The 22039-nt window shown below is 43.2% G+C and overlaps 1 protein-coding gene across 1 annotated transcript in view; it reads right to left on the bottom strand.

Annotated features, from left to right (window-relative positions):
- Nucleotides 1–22039, bottom strand: part of BACH2 (BTB domain and CNC homolog 2) — a gene marked incomplete at its 3' end in the record, with an annotated part of 184155 nt that overhangs the window by 42561 nt on the left and 119555 nt on the right. The window contains exon 5 of the mRNA XM_080614910.1: nt 1135–1389. Within this exon, the coding sequence (XP_080471036.1) occupies nt 1135–1377 (243 nt within the window). The 5' untranslated portion in view covers nt 1378–1389. The remainder of the gene's footprint in view (nt 1–1134; nt 1390–22039) is intronic.

Raw genomic sequence — 22039 nt, 5'->3', positions numbered from 1 at the left:
CAGTGACCTACTTCGAACGCTCTCCAACTTGTGCCGTGACAACATCATGATTCCGCTGAAGTTTCTGGAGGGCTAAACTAGAGGGGGAAAAATGGTTTGTGACACTTTGGGACCCAACATCATTTAAAACACACCATGCTTCTTCATGGGCGGGAAGCAGAGGATGCTGAAAAACCCTCTGTATGCCAGAATACCTTCCCGCTGAGTGACTGCTGTCCCGTGCCTTGAGTACACTGCCACCCTTCTTGTGCTGCCTGTCCCAGACAGAGGCACCGGGCAGGCGGTGCTGAGGTGGCTGGTGATGGCAGCCTGGCCAGCAGGCACACATATCCTTTCTGTGGACAGCAAAGCCACTGGCATGCCCTGCAGTAGCTGTGCTGTCACGGCTGTATGGCTGTGAGGAAATTACAGTGGGGGTGGAAGCCAGCCAGTGAGATTTTGTGGTAAAATAAAGTAAACTTTCCAGTGAGGTATGTATTTTCTACGTCCCTTGGCTTCCTGCTGTGGGAACCACGCTGCATGAGAAAAACCCTGCTTTTTGACAGACTGCTCATAGTTTCTCAGTGGAAAACACACGGCCCAAAGCAGTTAACCTAAACTTGTTGTGAGGGGAGGTGAGAGGAAGCAAGGCTCAGTGAGGTGCAGGAGAGGGGAAAGAGGAGGACAAGGATATGAGCTGCCGGAAAAGGGTGGGGGGGACAGCAGTGTGATTCCCAACAATGTGACAGCTCAAACGATTTTTCAACAATAACCTGCTGTCTAGCAGCCACATCACCCCTTTCAAATTTCCTGTCTGGAAGAGCAGAAGACTATCAAAGTCTTGATAATGTCCTGAACAAAGCTATGGTAATTGAGTGTTTCCGTACGACTCCCTCGGTGGCAGTGACAAAGGTGAGCTGAAGCATCTTAAAGCTTTGCCACTGTAACCTCTAGGAGTTGTGAGGAAGGCTGGACTGAGCAAGTCCATCCTTCAGCAATTTGCAACCCATCCGAACGCAAAAACCACATGCAGAGCAGTGCCCTGGGGCAGGCATCGAAACCTGCACCACACTCCCCCTGGCCACAGAGGTCTTCCTAATTGCTCAGGTTGGAAGCAGATCGTGTTTGCAGTGTGGGCAAGGCGAGAAACTGTACCTCTTCCGGCAGGCTGACCACCAGGTCATTTTCCGTCTGCCCGACCAAAGCCTGCAAGAAGTACTCGCTGCAGGCAGCCAGCACAGCCCGGTGGGCGCGGAACTCCTTCCCCTCCACAATCAGTGTCACGTCACAGAGAATGTCCTGCTTCCGCTGGTCATTTAAGCAGAGGAGAATATTGGTACAGTGCACCGTTGACTCATACACATACATGGGGGAGTCAGTCTTCTCATCCACAGACATGCCGTTCACACCCTGCAGCAGAGAAGGGGGGAAGAAAACACAAACAAGGTGGTGAGGAGCTACATAGCTGCTGGGCAAACACAGTACGGTGACACGCTGCCTAACTTTTGGATACCTCAGGACCATGGCCAAGTAGCCCATTAATTCTTAAATCTAAGCAAGTCGCTCAGGAAAGATATTGGAAACGGTGTTCACTGCCACTAGCTTTCGCTTCGCTGTGCTTCAATTACCTATTCGCCCCCCAACTTTCATCCTCAAAACCAAAGCAGGGTTTAGATGGACTGCAAAGTGCTTTCCCTCAACCAGCTACTACACATCTAAGAGTTTCAACTGAGTAGCAGCAATAAAATAACATGGAGATATGGGAAATTTTAGATTTAGAAGTAAGAGTAACTGTTGTGTCTTCTAATAATGAAGAAAGGCATTTGTGCTTGCTTCTTTTACTTTCATATTAAACGAAAAAACCCTCAGAACCCCAGTCTCATCTCCAGTGGACAGGCAGTGCTGCATGCTTACACTGAAGACCTCAGCTCAAGTGAAAGGAAAGGTGGAACTGTACCCTGCAAAGACAACGAAGACAAGCCACAAACTACAGTGACTTCATTTCTAAATCAGAATTCGTGATTTTAAAACTTAAGGGTGAGAGAAAAATGTTTAGTGGCTTCAGAAGAAATTTGTTTCCAGGTATGGCTAAAGCAACATACCCTCACCAGTGGTTTAATGCCATTTACAGAAAAGAGTGGTTTCTGAATTCCAGACCCACAGACACAAGAAAATCCCTTGACCCACGTGGAGGCTGCGGGGCAGCATGTGGGTCTGGGCTGCTCCTGCCTGCAGGTAAGTCTCCCCATCTTACAGCAGAGCAAAGTTTGGAAGGATTTAAGACATCCGTTATTATTCTCTGCCTGCTGTTCTGCAATTTTTGACACATGTAGAACTTGTAAGGCCTCTGAATATGGGGATTGGATTTGCAGTGAGACAGTGCTGGGGATCAGCTTTCCCAGCCCTGCGTGAACCCCCTCTGCACTTGAACACGTTGAAGTAATTCTTTCACCCAAAACTTTCTGCCCAGCACCAGACTCTTTACACTATTTTCCTATTTCAACTCATCTAAGTAGAAAAGCATAAGAGCCTGTGCTGCATCTGAACACACTATGTACCTCCAGACAAACTGAACACACTCACTTTTAGAGCTCACCTGGGAAAAAAAAAAGGTTATTGGTATGTATTATTCTACCTGCTGCTGAAAGAAAAGTTTTGCAAATGCACAAACTTCAAATATTTTAAGGAATGATTCTTTGTTATTGAGAATGACAACCGTCTTCTGAAAGGTAAGATTCAGAGGCACACAGAGGGTGGTATTTTGGTATAATACTGCTGCATTCTCAATACCTGACCACTGTAGCGAGTAAAAGCAAAGTTCCTCCTCTGCTTCTTTTTAACATGAATCTTTGCAGCATCTTTCTTTGCTAGTACGATATACAGGTAGACAAGTAGAAACAAGAAGGCTTCAAACTATTCCTCTTGCCATGAATTCAAACCAGGGTGCTGCACAGTGTTGTTTGAAAGACAGTAATAATCTAGATAGGAACGGACTTAAGAGGAGCCACTTGTTACTTGCAAGTATTTACTACACTTCTCAGTGAACTCCATCGTCCCATTTTCATAGGAGTATTTTTAAGCCAGTGGCTATGATGACTCTTTCTACAAAACAGGTATTTTTGCCAACATTACATTACTGGAAGTATCAATGGGATGCTTATGGCTTCACTTTTACTGGTATTTTCAATATTTACTGCTGACTCATGCTACACTTCCGAGTAGCCAGCTGAAATGCCTATGTGAACTGAAAAAAAGCAACCTACCAACCCAAAGTCACTGACTTTTTCTCTACAGAGAAGATACCTAGCTGCTTATTGACTTGCATGAAGGTAGGTGAGGGAGACACTTGGGTTTTATTATGCTAACAGTTGCATTTCTTAACCAGAAGAAAATTAATTTTCTTCCTCCTCATAAATTGATACTAACAAGAAGAATTGGCAGCCATCCTTTTGTTAGCACTCCAGTAAGGTAAAAGAGAAAATGATACTTAGCTCATCCCACTCAGCTTTCTGTGTAACTGAACTCTGATACTAACAACAGCGTTATAGTAACGTTCTAAGTGGTCACTCTTGCATGCTGTGAAATGCAAGAGTTTACAAGAACAATCTAATGGGAAAACCTGATAATTGCCAATAACAATGCAAAGAGGAATAGTGTTAATTTCTTTTTTTCCTTTTTCTCAGGCATGTCGTATGCCTGTAATGTCTCAGTGATGAAAAAATGTACAAGAAACCTGAAACCTGGCAGGTAATTAACAGAACATCAATTACATTTTCAGTGCCTGTAAAAAAACCCAACCAAAGCCTGAAATAGCAATCCTTTTTTACAGTAATAGTGCAATTTGTGTGAATCAAACCCTGAATTACTTGGTTACTAATTAGTAATTTCCCACTTTTTAACTACAACTCTCATCAAGTGTATTTTTTAAAAAACTCATTGCATGCCCTGTGAAGTGCTGAAAACACCACGCTGTATTTCCCCACTGGCGAGCCAGCCTGCCTCCTATGCTAGGAAACCTGACCAAAGTGGTACTGAGATGCTGGGGCTGTGACGTGCACCATCCACAGTCCAACAGATCCCTAGATACGCTCCCGGTAAGGACCTCCACCCAGCTGCTTGTACCGCGATGTTTTCCAAAGGCCACTATTGTGACTCCAGTGACTTCCCGACAGCGGATCCACAGCATATCCCTTCCCGCAGCCATTCAAAGTCCGTGTGGATGCCCTGGCCGGTGGCTGCAATCTCAGCCCGACACAGACTTCCCCTGGCCATGCCCCTGGCTGCTCCAGGAAGCACCCTGAACCCTGAATTGCGCACAGGGAAGCCAGGGCTGGGCTACAGTCAGGACCACCTATTTATCAGCTTTTAATGTTTCAACACAAGTGATTTATGGTCTTCCCTTTTCCATGATCTGCCATCAACTGAATGACCTCCAGGCAAGAGTCGTTTCCTCTCCAAGAGGACTTCATCCTGCAGGACAGGAGCAAGATGGTGAAACCCTGCACTGGGAAGTAGCTTGTTCATTTTCACAGGGAAAGGGTTTAGAGTGTAAAGAGAAAGGTCACCACAGGGCTCTGGCATATTGTAGCAATAAAATTAGCAGAATTCAGCTTTTTTCCTCTCCTCAGAAGAGAAACACAGGGATTGAACTGTGAGGCAAGCTGGGCTGGAAGTCTTTTATATAAATGTTAATTCAAACCATGTAATTTTTTGCTGAATTCAGTATTATGCTGAGTTTGCAGAACCTTGTTCATGGAAATCATTGCTACACACTTGGTATTTCTTCAAACCGAAGAGAGAATGTCTTAGCAAGCCTTTCTCTGGCTCAAAAGAACATGCTGTGCATTTGTTTGCATATAGGTCACCATACTGCCAGAAAAAGCCTCTTTGAAACAAAAGTTTCCAGAAACTGGCATGAACTACTGTAGGCAAGAAAAGCACCATTGAAACCTTGCCAAAAAACAGTTGCTGGTAAAGGGCAGCAACTGCAGTGAAGCGAACTGTTGCTTACACAGTCCTTCCACAGCAATGGGTGGCAGATCCCACCGAGCCCTTGGCAGCATGGAGGCAGCATGTGAAACCTCAGGAGACAAGAAAGTTGCTCATGGGACACCCAGATCACTTTGGTTTGCAGCACATCATCTCTGCTGGCTGGCACTCACCCAAAACTCTCCAGGAACTCATAAACACACCACCTGAGCTGCTACCAAAAATACATTACTTATCGCAAAAAAAATCCAGCTCCCTCTTCACAAGACTAGAGGGCAGGCAATGTGGAATCTGTTTTTAAAGGGAAACATTAGGGGACAGAAAATCTTACCAAGGCAAACCAGAAAGTCCTGCATCAGAACTGGGTTAATTACATGAAAAGTAAATCTCGATCGTGGCAGAACTACAGGGCGCTTAACCAAGCAAATTATCATCGTGACAAAGCAGCATGGCTTCTGCACAGGGAAGTCATGTCTCTGATGGGCTCTATCAGAATTCCTGAAGTATGTCAAATTACCAGTGAGGAACACTGGTAGGTGTAATTAGTGTTGACTTTCAGAAATCCTTTGACAAAACCCTTACAAAAGGTTGCTAGAGAGGCTCAGTTATCATAAGGTAAGAAGTTGCATCAGACTGGAAATCATGTATGCTAAACTGTATTCAACAGAGAAGTGATGCAGGGGCAATTTTCAGTGAGTTAACAGTGAAATTCCTCCAGAAATACACCAGCAGCCGTACTGGCTCGCATCTGCCTATGGTCACACCGTGCAATATGGGTGAGCTCCTCTGACCTCTAAAGCTACAGCAGGGTTAAGCACACTTAGTACTTGGATGGGAAACTGCCCAGGCATACTAGGGTCTTAGCAGCACTCCTACAGTGAGGTCATTGAGAATATGGAGCCAGATACGGGAAGCAATTCTTAACAACAGAGGCTTTAGACTGGACATAAGAAAAAATCTGAGGAACAGGTTGCCTGGAGAGGTTGTGTCATCCTCATCCTTGGAGGATTTCAAGACCAGACTTGATACAGCACTGAGCAAACTGCTCTGATCCCAGAGCTGACGTGCTCTGAGCAGGAGGTTGTGACAGGAACCTTCTCAGGTTCTTTATAACATGAATTAATCGTTGATCCTATATTGATTAGTGACCTGGAAGTCCACAGACCATGACAGGGAGATCAAAAATAGTGAAATCAGTTCAAGTGTCAAAGGCAATAGGGATTGTTGGGAATTGAAAAAAAAGACAATATAAAAAAGGATTAGACGCTAACAAGGTGGCACAGTAAATCCAGGGCACTCTGTCATACACAGGTGGCAATTAGGTGGAAAAAAAAATTATAGAACAGTTGTGGTCAGAGAGCACCTTCAGGTATCATCTAGTCCAGCCTCCCTGCTCAAAGCAGGGTGTCCTAGAGAAGGCTGCTCAGGACTGTGTGCAGTAGGGTTTTGACACTCTTCAAAGGTGGAGATCGCACACCATCTCTGAACAACCTGTTGCAGTGTTTGACCACTGTCACAGTGGAACAGGAACTCATTGATCCGGACTCTCGATTCCAGTTTGGAGTCTCTAATGAAAAAGACAGACTGGATACACAGACTCTCATCACCTAGAGACAGATTTTAGAAAGAGAAATATTTTAATAAGGAGATGTATTTTCTAGTTACTTGTGGCGTAGTACACTGCTGGGTAGTGTCTGTATCTGGTTATTGGTGTTGAAACAGGGAGAAAAGAAATCCTCAGGAGAACAACGGAAAAGATTATTGGCAAGGAAAGAGAAAAAGCCCTTCTCAACATGTACGATCAATTCAATAAGCACTATACAAATAATATGAAACAAAAAGGTCAAAGCAGCACTGCTATTTATTGTTTCAAGTGTTACAGGTAGGAGAGGACGCTGAAGTAAAAGAAGCGAGACAAACACAGAATTTGTAAAAATAAAAGCTGACTATAGAAATGAACTGAAATAGTACCCTGTACTCACAAGGAGATGAGTTGGGTTGTTTTTATTTTTTCCTGAGAGATTTCTCAGTCACTGCAATAAACCATATGCAGAACTGACCACTGTTGTAAAGAACTCACCGCATTTGTAAAAGAATTAGGCACTCCTAACAAATATATCCAGGGCCACATAACTCAGGGTACAAGTTTACATGGGATGAATATTCACATACTCCAGCACACTGCCCAACAACAAACTGGCAGAGAAGTGTGCCTGTATTATCTGTCTTTCCTAACCTACTAACCGTTGTCTCAGAAACAAATTCTTCGATTGGATCAACACAGAAGAATCCCCAAATCTAACACCTCCACACATGCTCCCTAGGCCCCTTGTACCCTCTGTCCCCAGCTGCAGGAGACAGTGATGGGCATGCTGCCCTGTGCTCCCCTCTCTTGAATGGGCACAGAAGTTGCATAGGACCAAGCTGTTGAGGGCAAGCAGTAGAAAGCATCTGTCCAAAGACTACATGTGGGGGGTGTCACTGACACCAAGGGGTCCTGCTCCCACTGGCTCCAGCAAAGCGGTGGGTTTAGGACACGGGTTTAGGACATGAAAAGCCATTAGATGTTGAGCTCAACTCAGAAAAGGCACACAGTCTACAGCAGAAGCATCTCTGTAGCCTCTCCATGGTAAAACACCAGTGAGGAAGGGGATAAGTGGAAAAAAAGGCCTGAAGGCACCATCTCCACCCATCAAACAAAAGCTCACTTGTATCCCAGGAGGTGTAAGCAGGGCATCAGATCTACAACAGCAACTACCATCAACTTCATGGTAAAGGCCTGAAAAGGTTTATCAATATCTTCACATTATGCTTGTAACAATACATTTTAGTATGGCAGTGAGCAGGTAATACTGTGCCATTTCTCATTTAAAGAATTTTAAATTGCAGGACATGACCTGGTGTAAAACGAACTGCAGGTTTTGCTTGGAAGCAAAAGCTGGCGATCACATTATATCCTGCTATAGAAGGTGACTCCTGCCTTTCTCCTGATTATGTTAAGAGAGGATCAATACTGAACTGGGGTTATTTTTAGTTCCAGTTCACATTCTTCTAATCAGCTCCACCAACAGTATTAAAAAGACACTTAGGAATAACTTGAAGTGGTCTGCCTGAACGCACCTACGACTCTTTGGACAGAGGTAGCTAGAGAGTCTGTTCCACTGTAAATGTCTGACAATATTTCTGTTCAATATGACGCAGTGTAAAAAAATGCTCTTTTGTTCTGAGGTTTTTATATATTTTTTTTCCCTTAACAATTTAGCAAAAGGTACTGGGAAAAGAATGGGGAGAATGACGATAAAATAATTAAAAAGTTGAGAGGAACTTGTCCTTCTGACAAATGGCAGCAAAAGCACATCAGACTTGACAGTTTTTAGGGATAAACATGCACTGGTTTTAAGTGGCAAGTGGGAGGAAAATAATTTTCCAGGCTTCCTTCCCATCTCCTAATATTTTTTCTATGAAAAGACTCGTTCTGTGTAATCAACGCTTTGGTTTTAAAGAAATTTATCAATAACTGACACTTCAGAGCTCCTAAAATGACCATCCTTATAATTGGTTATTACGATCTCTCAATTATAGCTATAACAACAAAGGATATGATTATATTGTCACTGCTTTCCTTTAAAAAGAAACTATTGAAAGGACTAATGATTAATTCACCATTTTTGAGAGCTCATTGTAATGACAGAAGACTATATACAAAGGTCTCTTCAGTGAGCCCATTATTCAATTAATAAATGCTGAATACCAAGCAGTCATAGTCATATGAAACTCCCAAGGACTGTGTGAATTTTAAACCAATTAATTATCAATTACAACATCATAAAACATCAGCACAAAAATAGAAACAACGAAATTTAATTATACATTATTCTTCTTCGTTGCTGCAAATACTATACAAGACTGATTTTGATTAATAATTCATACAGCAATAAAGTATCAGGAAAGATAATTACACTGTGCCACAATTCTCACACTGATTTCTGTAATTACAGATTACAACAGTGTTAGCAATTTAAAAAGGTTAGGGAGCAGTAGTAATTTGCTATGTCATCCTCAGCAATATTAATGTCTTCTTCTCTGAGCACCCCAGATAATTGAAAATAGACTAGCGAGCTGCCAGGCTACACGGGCTTGCCTCCTGCCAAACATACTGTGGGTGCCAGGGTCATTAGCAAGAACGTCTTCAGAAATGAGTTTTTCACATTGTTCAAGTACCTTCTGCTGTAACGTAGAAGATACACAGACAAGGAGAAAAGACATTGTAGAGCATTCTTGGCCGGCAGCTGTTGATGTGTTGCTGCTGATAGCAGTGGCTGGTGCTTCTGACCCTACTGACTCAAAGCAAGACCTTCATTTGACCATGAGTGGGAAGGGGGATAGCTAAGAGAAACCCAGGAGAGGATTCAACCGCTGGCCCTCAAGAGAGGTGAGTCTGGTGGGGCACACAGCAAGGCCCTGCAGACAGCTGGACATTAATGTTGCTGAGGAGGCTGCATGGCTCCAACACACCAAGTGTGGGAGCACCCTCCGAACTGCTAAACAGCTGAGTGCAGTTCAAGGGCCACTAACTGGTCCCCAGTGAGCTACACCACATGCAGTGAGCAGAAGCATCAGTACCCGGGCTGGTTGCAGAGCTGGGCCATGTTTCTGTATGGCCAGCTTTACATGTTTTCCAAGTAGAGGTGAGAATACTGGAAATTCATTCCCTAGCTTAAACTGACAGGAACAAGGATGCATCCTCTAGATCATGGAACATTCTTTTGCACAGCTCTGATGTAGGAAGTAAGTCCCATTGCAAAAGACACTTACTGGAGTCATTATACTGGACCTAGACCCTATAGCGTAACAGGGTAGAGACTAGGGGAAAAAAATAAAGGAACTCTGATCCTGCAGACCTTTAAACAGAACTGCTGAATATAACTTTTGTCTGACACGTTTTGCTTACTTACAATGATTCCACTATTGGCAGACTGCACACATAAACAGAAATGTACCACAGCTCCATTTCTGCCATGGATCTTGTTTTTTGTTTGTTTGTTTTTCAAATTGGTGTCAGGGTGCCCATAGTCTCCATGATGAATGTTGATTTAAACCCCAGGTGTCTACTCTGAAGAAACTGTGCTTCAGGTTGTTCAGAGATTGGTACCATAAGGAGGCAGGGATTCCCAGCGGAGGCTGCTTTGAAGAGTCCAAGTAGATTTATGTTCCACATACAGATAAAACCTATTTCCTGACTTCAGAGGGTTGTGTTGTTACTGTTTTTTGAGAGAGTAACCCAGCTGAACAAGGTAATGATAGCTTGCAGTCTTTAGGGACTAAGTTAACAGGCAAATAATGTTTACACATGGTACATGCACTGACATATGCATTCCATATAGGCCTACTAGGCAAAATATATACGTGCATCTTTTTATGACTCAGGAAAAATTCTATAATTAGACTATAAATTGTCCTATGTTCAGTAAGTCAAGCTTAATTTAACATGCATTTTCAATGTCCTTTAAATATAAATGATGATGTCTTCAAGAAAGAGGCACGTAGATGGAGGAGGGGGGGAGACATACACCAGGTAGGAAAACAGGACGAACAACAGAAGACCTGTCCTCTATGCCTGTTTCTCAGAAGAACACTTCCCCCATAAAAATCTCTCCTCATGGCTTTCTTTACAGTAGCTGGCTATGGTGAAGGGGACAGGAATCAAGTCTGCTACTCAGAAGAGCTTATTCAAAGCAGAATGGGGAATGGCCAACCCTGAAACAGTGCCAGGAAACCACCAAGCAAAACAAAAAACATATTACATTTTTTGGAGGTGGTCAATGGCTTCAGAACCTCGGGGGAAAGACACAACCTTCTGGGTTATTCCTGGGTAAGATGGATTGCCAGACTAAAGAATCAGAGAGGGAAAAATGAAGTAGTGATTTGTTTTTATCTTGCTCTCCATCTTGCTGAGCTCTTTGAAAAGGTTTAAGGTCTCCACGCAAATGAAGGCTGGAAATTCTGGCAAGGGTCCACCAGATTCAGGCCCTGCCTTCCCTGCTTTAAATGAGTATTTTTTGTTGAGGAGTGATACAGTGATACAGCTTTCCTTCTTTTCCTAAACCTTTACATAATTTTTGTGCACTTCTATGGGCATGTGTATGTATGTATAATTTGCACTATGATGCCATCTGACACGGTGAAATTGATGAAGCATAAATGGTTGGTCAAATATCCAGACCACTTGCCAGTATGACAATACATCAGGGTAGTAAAGAATGTGTCTCCCTGTTTGAAATCTCTTTTGCTAATATGACTATGAGAAAAAAGGCCAGGCTAATACTGACCCAATACCACCAGTGTTTGGAAGCTACAAATTAGTAACAATGGCACCGTTCTGCTCCTTTTATCAGCCTTTTAATGTGAAAGATTATGCCAGCAAGTTCAGTAAAAGCTATTAATTTCCCTTACGTTTTATTCCCAAGGAAGCCCAGCCCTTAAAACCTGCGGTAGAGCTCAGTGCTGAAGCTCTGTGCTTGAAATTTCTAGTTTCTATCAAATGAGCATAGTTTTTGATTTTATTTTTTTTCCAGAGGAAAACAGAGAAGTTGTCTCTCAAAATTATGTCTCCTGGTTAATTTTCTCTTCACTTACCAATCTGTACTAACTACCGCTTTTCCAGTCTAACTGCAGAACTGGTGGAAGAAGCACTGTCTGCATGGGAGGCTATGGCCAAAACCCCTGCTAACACTGACTATTCAAATTGCAAAGGTTACAAAAATGACAAAAGCCCGTGTTCTCTTCTCAGACTACGCAGTTGTTATGGGGAAAATCTGTCCTTTTTCTTTTTTCTTTCCCCCTAAAATACAAGCTCTTCATCTCTGCTGCAAGTTAGCAGGTGTTCAGAATATCCTTCATGTTTCCTGGGGACACAAACCAGTATGTTCTTTGGAACATGTCTGTTGTGATTAATGCGTGAAGAGCAGGAAAGCATACAGTAGGTCACTGGGTTAAATTTGGGACAGAATTCTGTAGGGTATAAGTTCACACGTTCTGCTTTTGGGAAAGCATACAGGTGTCACCTCCTTGGAGACTGGGCTGCTGTCTGCTTGTGCAGCGTTTTCCACAACCAAACAGATACCAACAAAAATGGTCTCCTTTGACAATGTAGTGAAACAAAAATGTTTCCTTATGGCTAAATCAGAGATCTTTACTAATAAAAAAAATAAATAAATACAGAAATAAATTTTAGTGATTGACTCCTGCATTAGGATCCATGTATTTATAGGTCTGAACCTTGGAAGCTCTATCAACACATACAAAACCCAATTTTCATATGTTTTTCTAACCATCAAATGATCAGTGGGTCACTGAAACGACTATCTGGAAACTCTCACAGCAAATGCCAAGGGGATACCTGTGTTACACCAAGGGATTCTGACAGTGGTTTTGACCCTGAAAGGATCTGAGAATTGCCATTTTATTATTAGAAGGTTTAAGCAAGAGTTGCAAGCCTTCCCATTCTCAGAGTCTGGCACATGTCTAGATTCCTATTTAAAGTCTCTTTATCCATGGACTGGCCCTTATTCTGGAACTAAACTGCCTTTCCTGTTGTAGACAATAAATCATCCCACAGAGAAAGGCGCACAGAAAGCAATCGATTCTGCTGCCAACACCTACTGGGCTACAACCGAGGTAAGGAGAGGATGTGAGACAGAAATGGGCATTTTGACTAAGTGCATCTGCAGCCTTAAGGAGCTCAGAGAGAAACAAAAGATTTGAGGCTTCTGGGTCCCAGTTCTCAGGGTAAGTACAGCCACATAGCATCTGTACCTACAGTTTCTCAGAGGACTGCAACTGCAAAGACAGAAGAAGGCAAAGACAAGCTTTCCTTCTGCAAGATTCACGGGAGCTTATGAAAGCTTTTTTTGTCACGGTAAACAACAAGGGATTAAAGCTGCAAAAGCTGCTATGAGAAGAACTTGAATTTTATTGTTGTTTAAGGATGCTTTCATTATTTGTTGAGCTTTTCATGCAGTTTTTGAAATCTGTTTGGTTGCTTTGTCCATGTCCTGCCCTCCCCCCCAATTAAATCAAATGAAATCAAACAGGAGATTAACATGCAAAACCCAAAAGTAAGTCCCACTTTATCCCAGGGAAACAGAGTGGCTTGATTATTTCTGTTAGAATTAGTGCACTCTGTCATAGGAGTTTTAATCTCAGGGCATTCCTTATACGGTTCACAAACCCGACAGGCAGAAGGGACCACCTAATCTGGCCTCCTAAAGGTGCTATCAACAGTTGCCTTTAACACACAGACTCACAATCCTGACAGAGCAAAGAAAACCAGCAGGTTGTTTGACAAGCTCTCTCTTCAACCGTTACTGGAACTATCTATACCTTTAGCCTCCGAGTTCTCTCCTGACACGTCCTGGAATAGCTGTTCCGCTATTTTACCCTGGACTGAGGTCAAGCTAAACCAGCCTTCAGTTCCACGGAACATCCCTTTTATCTTTCTGAAATATCGGAAATATATTTGGCAGCCCTCCAATTTTCTGGAATTTCCCCTGTTTCCCAAGATTTATTGTAAATTAACAGCACTTAACAGAGCTTTTCAGCTACTCCCTTTAAGATTCCTGGATGTAGAAGTTACTAGGGTGTGAAAATGGTTAATTTCAACCACTCCTGCCTGTCTCAGATCCTCCTTTGCTATAAGCAGCAAACTTTCCCTTATTTCCACAACACCGCACAGGATGGACACATCCTCTTCCATGGTTTCAAATAAAAACCCCAAGTACGGAACATGTCTGCCTTTTCTGTTATCCCTTTTTTGATATTTGATTAATTAATGTTTCAACACGACTTCTATTTCTTCGTTTAACCAGAAAAGCTTCTCATTAGAGTAACATTTTTTGTTATTGATGGCAGTGTAAAATCATAATTTTGAGCAGCTGGCAGAATATTCTTCAACAATTCCCAGTGCATTCAGCACTTTTTACTTTAAATGCAATGTTATGCCAACACAACAGGTTCTCACTTTGGAAAACATCTTTTTCAGTTCTGAGTACAGTGCGTGCATAAATTTATAATCGCCTGGTAGGTGGTGTACTCTGCTTGCACAAGGTCACCATACGGGATTTGAGGCCCCATGATTCATATTATTTAAGACTGTCCACAAATAACAGCGTTTGACAAACTGCTTCCCTTCTTGCTTCATTTTCTCATGCAACAAGCTACAAACCTTTATTTTCCAGCCTGTTTTTAAGAGAACAACTCCCATTGAAACTCTTTTGGATTCCTGCTCATATGCTACTCTCTCCAATGCCTCCCTCATAATGCTAAGAACCTGGCTAATAAAAAGCCAAACAGTGTGATTGTTGTACAACCCTAATAGTTTAGAGTTACATATACTGAAAGCACCATAAGGCTGGTTAATGAGGCTGGGTATTCACTGATGTCACTCTCTCTCTCTGTGGTTAGTTGACAGCCCCCATTTGCTCATTTGTCTTCAGGGGGAATGTACTATTGGCATAGAAAGAGGCCACCAAACCCAGGCATTCCCCACAGTCTCTGCAGACCATGGCTTGGAGACCCGCAAAATACCAGACCCTTCTGCACCCTCAGTAGCATGGTAAGGGCAGCCTGCCTTCCCCCTCCTTTCACAAGGGGACCTGACTGTACCACATCGGAGGGCAACGCAAATCAAATCAGTGAGGACCTTGCCCCTACCTTGCCACTCAACTGTCAGGACCACAGCAGGTTTGCTCAGGGCTGTGTTTCAGGCAGCTGTGACCTATGGAAGCTCTGCTGGGCTGATGAAATGTACCCCATACCTACTGTCTGGACAATCTTTAAGAGATAACAGTATTTGACACACAAGCAAATGCTTTTTTTTCTGAGAAGAAGAAAGTCTGTGTGCTTTCTTCTGATATGAATTGAGAAGCTATATTCTCCATAGATCTTAGAGACATGCAATTAAAGACTGTCAAATTTGCATGCACACAAGGATCCAACTGAAGACTGAGCAGGCGATGTTACAACATTTCTCACTTGACTTGACAACCTTCTATTCTTTTAACAGCTTCTGTGCATAATTTCCTTACCTTAAACAAACTGAAGGTGCCATTGTGTAACCTAACCCTTGAGCCCAGGGAGCCACCCCATTTCTGCTTCCCAAGCAGCACTGGCTGACCCTCAATTGGTCTGCAAAATCACAAACAAGCAGCCCACGATGCTGCACTAAATATGGATGGAGTTAGCAGAGCACAGCTCTGCAGTTCTTGGTTTGTAAGACACCAGATTTCTGAGACAGCATTAAGTGGAAGCCATCAGCTGGGCTTTCTTTTCAAAAGGTTCTGGCTACTCAGATGCATTTCCATGGGAAAAGCAACAGCAACGGCTACACCTGTGGCCCCAAACAAACTCTCCAACTGGTATCTGATGTCTCTGCTCCACAGCATGGGGGCACCAGAGCTTTAGCAGAGCTCAAAAAACATGTCAAACATCGGAAAATCAACACACCTTTTCAAGCTTTATTTTCCTTTTTACTTCCCCTTCAGCACACTTTGGTCGTGGTTTTCCAACTACAGGCTGAGAGAACATTACAGCAAGAAAACTGTGACCTTGTGCACCTGGCAAACCTACTGGGGTTCAAAATAAGGCTTTGTAGAGCGAAATGACAAGATAGAAAGCAGGCAGTCCTATCTATAGTGCACATGTACAGTGAGAAACACTGGGAGGTCTACATGCAATAGGACTTAGCTGGCACATTCCAGCACTTACTTGGCAAGGTGTTGAGTGCCTTTAATCCATGCCTTTTAATGAGATTTTAGATCCCCCGTAGCAAGCGGCATCAAGCCTTAAAAGCATGAAGTCAAGGAGATTAAACTACAGATTAATAATTATACAGTATAAACATCTAGGATGAAATAAAATGCTTTTGCTCCACTGGAGACTGACATGTTTATGTATAAAGCGGGGAATCTATAAAGCTCATTGATTGGTATTTCAAACGAAACTAATCTAAGAGCATTCCTAATTATTAACTAAAATATGTAGTACAAACAGCGTGCTACGAAACAATCAATACTTCCCAGTGCTTGCAATCCCTTACGGCAATTTCTGTACTAAAAGGAGGACCAGCCTAGATGGCAATCTCTGGTGCTTGCCAGAGAGTTTGCCTCTCCATATGCATGTAAAACAGAACAGTCCACAATGTAAAAACAAGCCCACTTCTTTCTTTCTTCTGCCCCTTCAACGCTTGCCTTCCCTACCTGTATCTAACCTTTCTGGCAGGCTGCAATAACAAATAATTTAAAAATCGCTCCACAAATCTTCCAACTAAATCAATGTATTCTGTTTCTTGGGCTGTCAGAAGAATTGAAAATACTGTTATGCAGAACCAGATCCAGTCTTTTTAGACAAACTCGACCACAGATTGACATAGCTTCCGGAAGGAAAAGACAGTTTCCCATTCTCAGACTATATCAGGATTTTGCCATTAGAACAACTCAAGTCTTGTAGAAATACGCACAGTTAATTTACATTTATCAGAGGTCAAGATCAGGTATGTATATAGAATCCTAGGATCATAGAATAGTTTGGGTTGGAAGGGACCTTCAAAGGTCATCTAGTCCAAACCCCCTGCAATGAGCAGGGACATCTTCAGCTAGATCAGGTTGCCCGGAACCACATTCAGACTGGCTTTGAATGTCTCCAGGGATGGCACATCCAACACCTCTCTGGGCATCCTGTTCTGGAGTATTTTACCACCCTCATTGTAAATAATTTCTTCCTCACCTATAGGTTCATGCTATTACTTCAAGAATTTAAGTCCTAGTAAGACACAGTTTGGTTATATGTCCAAAGAAATGTTAAAAAGTTTTTAAAAATACTTGTTGCTTGATGAAATACAGGGCAGTCACTCCTCTGCTATGAATGTCATGACGCTTTTTCATCAGAGCATACTATGCTCCAACATTGTGTCTTAAAACCAGACATGTATGTGCACATAGTTATGCATGTGTATATATGTATATGTGTGCATATATATACATGGGCACACACAATAATTAATATATCTTAGAAAAGATTTATTATCGACATTGCATTTTTCTAGAATAGCCCATGTTGCCTGGCATGAGCTCTCCAAACATTAAAAGAATTACATGATCTCTATTAAAAGGATCCTTGAGCCAGTTCTATCAATAGAGCTACCCAGCCTTATATGAAGGAGGAAATGCTTCTTCAACTCTGTACAAATTGGGTGGCTCAGTATTATTTGTAGCCATTATTCCATGCACTTCTCACCTAAAGTACCTATACACATACGCATTCTTCTCTGTTGTACGTGGCAAGAATTTTTCCAAAAGGAGTATAAGGAAGAGGAGAAATTAAAATCCTGAAAAGGATTTTCGTGCAAATGTTTTTAGTGATAAGAAAGGAGGAAAGAGATGTCTGAAAAAAAACCTCTGAAATGGGACTAATCCAGAGGCACCGGTTTAAAGTAGAAGCGATGTGGAAGAGACACAAGCAATAATCACAAGGATGCTAAAAATTGCATTATTATGGATGAGTAGAAGGGTTCCAGACAAAAGAAGGGAAAGGACTAGGCTTACCTTGCAGAGAGAGGAGGCTGAAGAGGCTGGGGCTTATGGATCAAGAGTTACACATAAGGAAAGGTGCAGGAGGGACGGCTGGAAAAGTTTCAAGGGAGAAGGGTCTGTAGGAAGGAGGCGAGAGCCCAGTCCTGGCCCTGTCGCCTCCAGGGGAACAGAGGGGCAGCAGGGAAACGAATAATGGGAAAGAGTGGCTATTTTCCAATATTTTCAGTGTGCAAAAAGAAACTGAATAAGACTGAGATAAAGCCATGGCATACTACAGTGAGTATGTAAGGATGCTGGGAGGGAGCAGAAAAGAATGGGCAAGTGTCAGAGAGAGGTTCCACTGCCCAGAACAGAGGGGAACAACTGCCAAGGAGCTTGAAAGAGCAGTGGGAATGGAGGCAACATCAAGAAAAAGGTCCCTGGAAATTGTCCGTTCCCTCACTGAGAGGTGGGACGATGCTGGGAGGCGAGGGCAGGGAAAATCGCAGGCACACGGAGAAGCAAACAGGAAGAACTGTCAGAGTGAAGAAGAGATGAGAGTAATCGCGGGTGAGAGGCTGGAGAGTGGGTGAGGACACGGTGCCAAGAGACGATAATCCAGCTGATTTGAGAATTAGGCACAAGAGATGTCAAGCGAAAGGCAGAGAGCAGAAGAGGCTACGGAGGTGGCAAGAAAAGCATGAGCTTAAAATAAAACTGTCAAGGATTGCACCAGCTGTACACTTCCCCTCTGCTTGCCCCCTCTCTCCATCGCACGGGAGCAAACAAAAAATCCAGCCACCCTCAGGCTGATCCTGGAGGAGAAACAGAATAGAGAAGAGGACAAAAAAGGTGGCTGACAACAACTGCTCATAGATAAAAAAGATGGGGTTTAGCACAGCTGTGTGGCTATATTTGATTTACGTGGGTTTCTTCATGCAAAACCAAGGCACAGCAGTGCAAATGGCTTTCTAAAGAAAGCAGTGTGGACAGAAACTCCTGTACATTAGAAAGAGAGAAAGGAAATACTGATATCCTGGGCTACACCAGAGCTGGGCGTCCTGGCTTGGGCAGCCAGCACAAAGGCACTTGAATCGCACTATCACCATGGAAAGCAGCGCTACGCCTAGCGGTGTGAAGACTGAGGTACGCAAAGCCCTAAGTACTTTCTTAGGTAGCTTACTATTGTGAGTTTGAGTTTGACATCCCCTTGTAACAAAAAGGCTTGCCTCCCTAGGAAAATGACTGCCAAATACTGTAAAAATCTTGCGACAAAGAAATCCACTTCCAAATTAAGCAACAAATCACAGTAGCCCTGATTGCACACACTAATCGTTTTTGTAAATGGTCTTTTTTAGTAGCAAGTAATTAATCTTGTGTTAGAGCCTGAAAAGTCCCTACTAGTTTCTGAACTTGCAGACAGCTGGAATATGCCTACTTAGGCTAGTGTGCACATCTTTGAGTAATTCCTACTTGCTAATTACTCTTCCAGAAGCTGCCAACAGCAATTCTTACATTTTGCTAACTAGGGAGGGATATCACATCACATTATCATATATCATATGAATTAACAACGGGATGTTGGTGAAGCAATGGCATAAAAATCAGGTAGTTGAGAAAGAAATTAAAGCTAATCAATTTGCACACACACAAAAAAAAATAATCTGCAGTACGTAAACAGCATTTCAGAAACAAAGGACATGACTGGGAAACAAAAACCAAAACTGAAACCAGCATTTGCAGAATGTTGGTGACAGATAAGACTGAAGCCCGGGACCAATCTGCAAATAAGACTTGCTAGTACTCCACTAACTCACTGCAACAGGAGCAATATTCCCCTCTGCAACACAAGAGACATGATTCAAGCTGGCAAGCCCTTGCACGTAAAAGCACAATGCTTTCCCCTGCTCCAGGTTTCTGCAATATTCATCACAGTGGCCCAGCGGGGATTCCAGCTTGTGGTGTGCAGAAAGCTTGCTGGTGCTCCGGCACAGCAAAGCAGACACCCCACGGCTAAAGGGGCACTGAAGGGCACCAAGTGGGTGCTGTTGGAGAAACCCCTTCGGGATGGAGCTGCTGGTGGCACACGCATTCCGTGCAGCCCTTGAGCCTGTGGGGGGAGGCAGGCTAGAGGGAAATCAAAGAGGTACCTTTATGTATGTGTGTGCGTATTAACTGCAGTGAGCTAAAGCAGGATTTGCAATGGGAATGTCTGCTCTGAAAATGGCAAAGGCAAGTTATTATCAGGACAAACATCCTTATGCAGCATCTCAGGGGAGGCTCTGGCCTGCTTTGATCAAATGCCATTTTCTTGGAATGCTGTTACGCTGTAGTCATCAATCCTATTTAAGGGAAGGGCAAAAAGGCTTTGTATCACTGCTTTCCCTCCTCACTTGCTGTGACACAAAATACTGGCACATTAGCACAGGAGAAAGAAACAGAGCCCGGCTTATAATGGCCACGCTTTATTAAGCAGCCTGGGGAAGGAACACCAGGCACAGGAGACAACTATGCAGCTTGTGAACTGAATGCAGCTTCCTGCTACCGAGAGGTTTCCCTGAAATCCCTCCACAAAAACTCTGCAACCAAAGTGTAGAAGCAACCACTTGCTTTGCTCTGATTGCCCACTTGAACTTTTCAAGAAGGTTGCACGTATTTACCATCGATCTACAGCACTGTGTTGCCAACTGACTTGCAGTGGAAAAGGCTGAAAAACCTGACTGCAGTACTTACATGATCCACACTCTGCTTTGCCTCCACACCTCAAAAGGGCACCTAGGGAGATACAGCAGTAACCCAATTTACTGGCAGGCTGCGGCAGTCCGTGCAAACCACCTGATTTAGGAGTTTGCGCTGCCACTGCCAAGGCTGTAGGTAAGGGAGAGATGATGACTTCTTGGCTACTTGTCCAGACTGGTTAAATCAGTCACAGGACAAGGTGATTTTCCTGATCATTATGGCCTAGACAGGAGCTGGAATTTGGCCTACGCTGGTTGTTCAAATGCTTCACTACTGGGCACTGCTACAGGTTTTAGCATCGCTGCCTTCGTTATCTCTCTGTGGCTTCATCTGTCTGTGCTGTGTACACATAAGCATACATGGATCGTGAGACTCACAATGAACTCTTGTAATACCGGCTGTCAGCAGCTGACTTGGAGTCAGGAAAAACATGCTTCAGCAAGAGGTCGTGTCTATAAATATGGCAAAACTAATTATCCCAAGAAGAGTTCCCCTTCCTCTTAAAATTAGCAGTGTATACATTCGGATATCTGAATGTAAACACATGGCTCTGCATTTCACCAGCTTCACTATCAAGCACTGTTGCAATGCTATGGAAGGAAAAGTATGACTCCTGTTTGAAGTCTCTACTATAACAGATACTAAACCTGACATAAGAAAAGTTTTATTGCAGAGAAAAAGCGTGAAGCCTAAAACCAGCACCGCAACGAACGTTACAAGAGAAGTATTAAGCAAGTGGCCCTGCAAGAAATGGAGAAGATAGCTGAAGCCCCTCCTGCGACGAGGCAGTGGGCAAGCTCCAATTGAAGGGTCCAGGAGAGAAAAGTGGCTGGTAGATGTGAGAGAGGACAAGGGAGCTGATGCCATCCTGGGCTTGAGAACAGGAAGGCTTTCCACAAAAAATCAGTAATACATAGGGCAAGAAAAGGTCGCCAGGACCGATCAGACCCGGGGACTATGTAAACCAGAAGAGCTCAGAAAAATCCTTGCTGTTGCCTGATTTTTTTACTTCTTTTGTTTTCTTTGGCAGTTTTGCTTCATTATTTCAAGTCTAGTTTTAAGTAAATATTTCTTTAATCATTAAAGGTATCATTAAAGGTATCCTTAAATCTCATCTAGTTGTCCAGTTTTTCAGAGACAAAAGCAGAGCACTGCATTCCCTCAGGTAAGGCTCTCTCTCAGACTGGTGAACAGGACATCTCCCGCAGTGCAGCACAAGGATAATGAGATGCCTACACCCTTGTATTTAACAGAGGCCTGTATGAAAGAGGTGTCTTCTAGTGACCACTGCTAGACCAGAGAGCCCTTTAGCATGCAATAGGAGGGTGGAAAAAAAGGCTGAATGAATCATGAGCAAAAAATGCTATGGCACACCTCCATGCTTTTCTATTTCAGCTCTATAAAGTTCAGCTATGTCCACATGATGCTACTTGTACCACTATCCAGAGTGAGAGAAGCGAGCAAGTCTGAATCCAGCAGATTTTGCCTGAGAACTGAGCAAAATTCCACAGCACAACAGAGGATGGAGAAGTTGTCATCATTTACATAACAAAGAAAGGTGAGTTCAGCAACCTTATCCCAAGCAAAGGAATAATCGAGCAAGCTTCACCCAGTGCAGTCACTGAGAGGAAAGGTCAGGAAAACCAGATAGATTTCCAGGCAGAAAATCCACTTGTCTCCCTAACTCTTTGCATGTCCATAGGTGCAAAGGCATTGCCAGCTTCTGCAGAGAAAGCCTGCCCTGGAGCCTCCCAGGAATGGAGGGT

Source organism: Psittacula echo (assembly GCF_963264785.1).
Source record: "Psittacula echo genome assembly, chromosome: 4".
NCBI lineage: Eukaryota > Metazoa > Chordata > Aves > Psittaciformes > Psittacidae > Psittacula > Psittacula echo.
This window is presented reverse-complemented; position numbering and strand designations above follow the sequence as displayed.